The sequence below is a fragment of the Cyprinodon variegatus genome, unplaced genomic scaffold (genome assembly GCF_000732505.1).
Source record: "Cyprinodon variegatus isolate N-32 unplaced genomic scaffold, C_variegatus-1.0 Scaffold13, whole genome shotgun sequence".
NCBI lineage: Eukaryota > Metazoa > Chordata > Actinopteri > Cyprinodontiformes > Cyprinodontidae > Cyprinodon > Cyprinodon variegatus.
The window spans coordinates 2,394,573-2,398,268 of record NW_015150466.1 but is presented as its reverse complement, the minus strand read 5'-3'; the positions used below and the strand labels follow the sequence as shown (position 1 = coordinate 2,398,268).

Sequence of the window (3,696 nt, the reverse complement as noted above, 5' to 3'; positions counted from 1 at the left end):
TCAAACTACATAAATAACAGATAATAAACTAAAAATAAACTTAAAACTAAAATATATAAAATAACCAATTGGTTTCAATGTTTCGGTCTAAAACTATAAGCGGCACTTAAGGGCTGGTTTTCCTCCCGCAGCAGTGTGTCGCAGTGAGCTTGTACAGATATTTCAGATTTATGCCCATCATTGAAGTTTGGTTTATGCTGTTATTTAACGCCACAATGCAAGAGAGTCAATCAGGAACTAGCGGTGGGTCTAGATACGACCGAGGTGGTGAGGAAGTGAGGGCAAGTTTATGCGACAACGGAGGGACATGAGGGCCAAAAAGAGCGGGGATCCAGGGTCCCAGCGTTCTCGTGCACCTCACTCTTTCAGCTGGTCCAACTTTACCAATCGGTCATAAAAACAAAGGCCGGTAAGGTACCAAAAAGGAAATAGTGTAGAGTGGATGTAGATTTGACCAATCAGAGGCCTCCTGTCTGCGACATTGTCTGCGGTCACCTACTATTTTGCAGCAGAGTGTCTGCGGGAGAGGCGGGAGCACATTTGTGTTAACTGCGACACACATGCAGACGACTTGGTCTTTGAGTATAAACCAGCCTTCATTCATGAGCACCAGGTGTTTAAAAGACTCAATTAAATGTGTTTGTGCTGAATGTTGTAGGCACAGTAGAAGTTTGTTTCTCGGTTTGCTTTTGAATCCTTCAACTAAAAGCATTCATTATCTCTGAAGACAGAGTTCAGACTCACCCCGTTGGCCCTGCTCATTGCCTGGAAGTAGATGCTGTAGCTCTTGGCAGGTGAGAGCGGAGGGTTCAAGAAGCCTCCGTAGCTCTTGTTGTCCCCAACCGTGAATGGCTGCACAACCGTGAGGCTGGATGGCGGCAGATCAGCAGCCATGTAGTACGCAGAGTTCAGGACGGAGGCGTTCCTGAAGCTGAAAATGGCAGAAAAACACTCCGGAGCTTCAGAGGCGGCACGGCGGCTTTTAGACTTTCTCTCCTCCTTCACAACAAGCTGGTAGGAGCTGAAAAAAAAAAGAGTTGATTTCTATAGAAAATCAGGCAACAAAACACTGACAGATAAAGTTGTCTAGAAAACTCCTTATTCAGGTATAATTCCTTCAAAGTTTACAAGCATATAGTCCTATTTCTAAGCTTATGCTGGAAATAAATAATAAATAAATGTATTTGTTCTTGGATTGAGGAAGTTAAAGAGACATTTTACACTTCAAATAAGAAAAAAACAACTGTATTTTCTTATTTCAAGTGGATGTTATCAAATTATATCATTCTAATTAGTGTTGCACCGATACCGAAACAAGTATCAGGCGGGGCCCGATCCAACACTAAAATGGTGGTATCGGCATCAGTGAGTACAAACAAATAGCGCACTGATACCATTTTGATAGCCAAAAGTTTATTCAACTATTGTCAGCCATTCCAGGTAGGCAATAAATTCTACTGGATTCCCTTTGTATTAGTCTTTTTCCTGCTTCACAAAGGTAGGCAGCAGCTTGACAGTGTAATGCTGCCATAGATCTTTATACATATAGATATTTATACATTGGTAAGACCAGCATCCAAAGGCTCACATCCAACAACCTAATTCTAGATAAAAACAGAAGAATGAAAATCAAGTTTGTGCATTAATGGATGCTAACAGCTGTGTGTTTATCTGCACAGGTGTTGCTCTGTTTCTACTCTTTAAATGTGCTTTGGTCTCTGTGTGTGTGTGAGTCTCCATTATGCTCTGAGAGTCCATGAATGGTTAAGGGCCTCCTTTAGCGGCCAGGACAAATGCAGCGGCTCTCTGCAATTACCTCCACCCTCTACGCCAAGAATTCGCTTCACAATTATACACAATTAGGGTAATGTATGTTTCTGTGAAGAGGGGGCCGCCGCCAATTATCCCTAGCTCCTGTTTGGCGGCTTTCATAAAAAATAATTGCTGATGACCAAAGATGGGTCTCTCTCCATGTCACGTCTTGAACGTTCTACCGCTTTGGATGAAAGACGGCTTTTAGAGGGAGCACAGAATAAGAAGACGGAGTGCGCTGGTTTAAGATCAGAGACGCCATGTTTCCATCTTATGAGAAACTCTGAGGGAACTTTAAAAAGTTGAAAGAATATGAAACGTGAGTTAGATATGTTTTATCCCCTTGCTCGGGTTTAACAGCTCTGATGTCATGATCGCAGCTCTGGTAGCTGATCTGATTACTCACTTCATTCACCTGCTGTTCCGTCCCCGCTCTCTAATTCTCATTTGTCTAATTTACCTGCTCCCTCTGCTATTCAGCCCAGCTATCGGGGCCAGATCATTATTCGTTAGTATTTCTTAGTTTATTCTTAGTTTGTTCGTGTTATGTTGTTGTCTCAGTTATTTCATGTTTGTTACATGAGTTTTAGTTAAGTCCAAGGTTCATGTTCCCGTCCCCAGGGGCCAGTGGATTTAGAGGGTTTATTGCTGTGGGAGGTCAGTTTTAGTCCCATGATCCTGGCTCCTAGGGGGGAGCAGTTTAAAGTTCGGCATTTATCCTGATACCATGTCTTGTCTATGTTCCTCTCTACCTCTGAGCCTGCCTGTCTTCGTATGAGCGTGTCTGTCTGAGCTCGTGCTGGACTAATGGAACTCTGAACCTGCCTGAACGCTCTGTGGATTCCTGGAACCCTGGATCTTTTTGTTCCTGTTCGGATCGGAAACCCCGGTTGGGCTACGGACTCCTGGGTCTCGGAACTGTCCAGTTCTGAACCGTTTCTCAGACCTGGATCGTTATCCTGTCTGCTTCATCGGGGACGTTTTGGACGGCTCTGAGCCGCAGCTCGTTTAGCAGTCCATCGGCTGGATCTTGTCTTCCTCGGAGAGGACGGACTGAACTGTTAAACCAGAGCGTCAGTGATTGAGCGGTGCCCCACCCCCCTCCTACAGCCGCTGCGGTTCACTTATCCTCAACAGGCCATCTTTCTGTTCCTTTCTGTTTTATCATCCCTGTCATTGAACGCTTTGAAACGTCCGATTGTCTGACTCGCCTTGAATACTGGATACATCTGTCGGTTTTATGTCATCTAAATCTAAAGTTATCGATACTTATTCCTGCTGATGCTGGAATAAGTTTGGTAGAGATGTGTTTATTGCTTTTCAGTGTTGGAAACGTTACTTAAAAACAATAATTTGTTAAAGTTACTAATTATTTTTCTAAAAAAGTTACTCAGTTACTGCGCAAACAAGGGAACTAGTTACTAGTCAAAGTAACTATGTAGTTGGCTTTTATGATCTAAAATGTTGAAGAATTTCACTTTTTACAGAACTATAAATACAACTGAAGCTTCAATTATGAAAAACGTTGGAGATTAATTAACGAAATAAAAAAAGTAGAAGGTTTGAAAAACATTGAATAATAATCTGCACCATGTTGGTGAATGCTAACTCTGATTATGCATTTGGTTTATAATAAAAGAACAATGCAGTCAACTTTATACTTATGCACATTTAGAAGCTTCAACTGGTTATACAAAAGGTATGAAGCTGTAAAATAATGTTTACAAGCAACAGATCAAAGTAAAACATCTTTCTAGCAATAAAAGCTAAGACCTTTAACCCTTTAAAGCCTGATCCAAGAATAAAACAAAACAGAAAATTACTTTTTTTCGTTTGAATTCCTTCCTTCTTTTTAACAAAATATGTAAAAAGAAAAAACAGAAA

General features: G+C 41.6%; 1 protein-coding gene across 1 annotated transcript in view; it reads right to left on the bottom strand.

Annotated features, from left to right (window-relative positions):
* Nucleotides 1-3,696, bottom strand: part of LOC107089818 (receptor-type tyrosine-protein phosphatase T-like) — a 309,070-nt gene that overhangs the window by 202,085 nt on the left and 103,289 nt on the right. Inside the window, exon 7 of the mRNA XM_015382802.1 lies at nucleotides 745-1,021. Within this exon, the coding sequence (XP_015238288.1) occupies nucleotides 745-1,021 (277 nt within the window). The remainder of the gene's footprint in view (nucleotides 1-744; nucleotides 1,022-3,696) is intronic.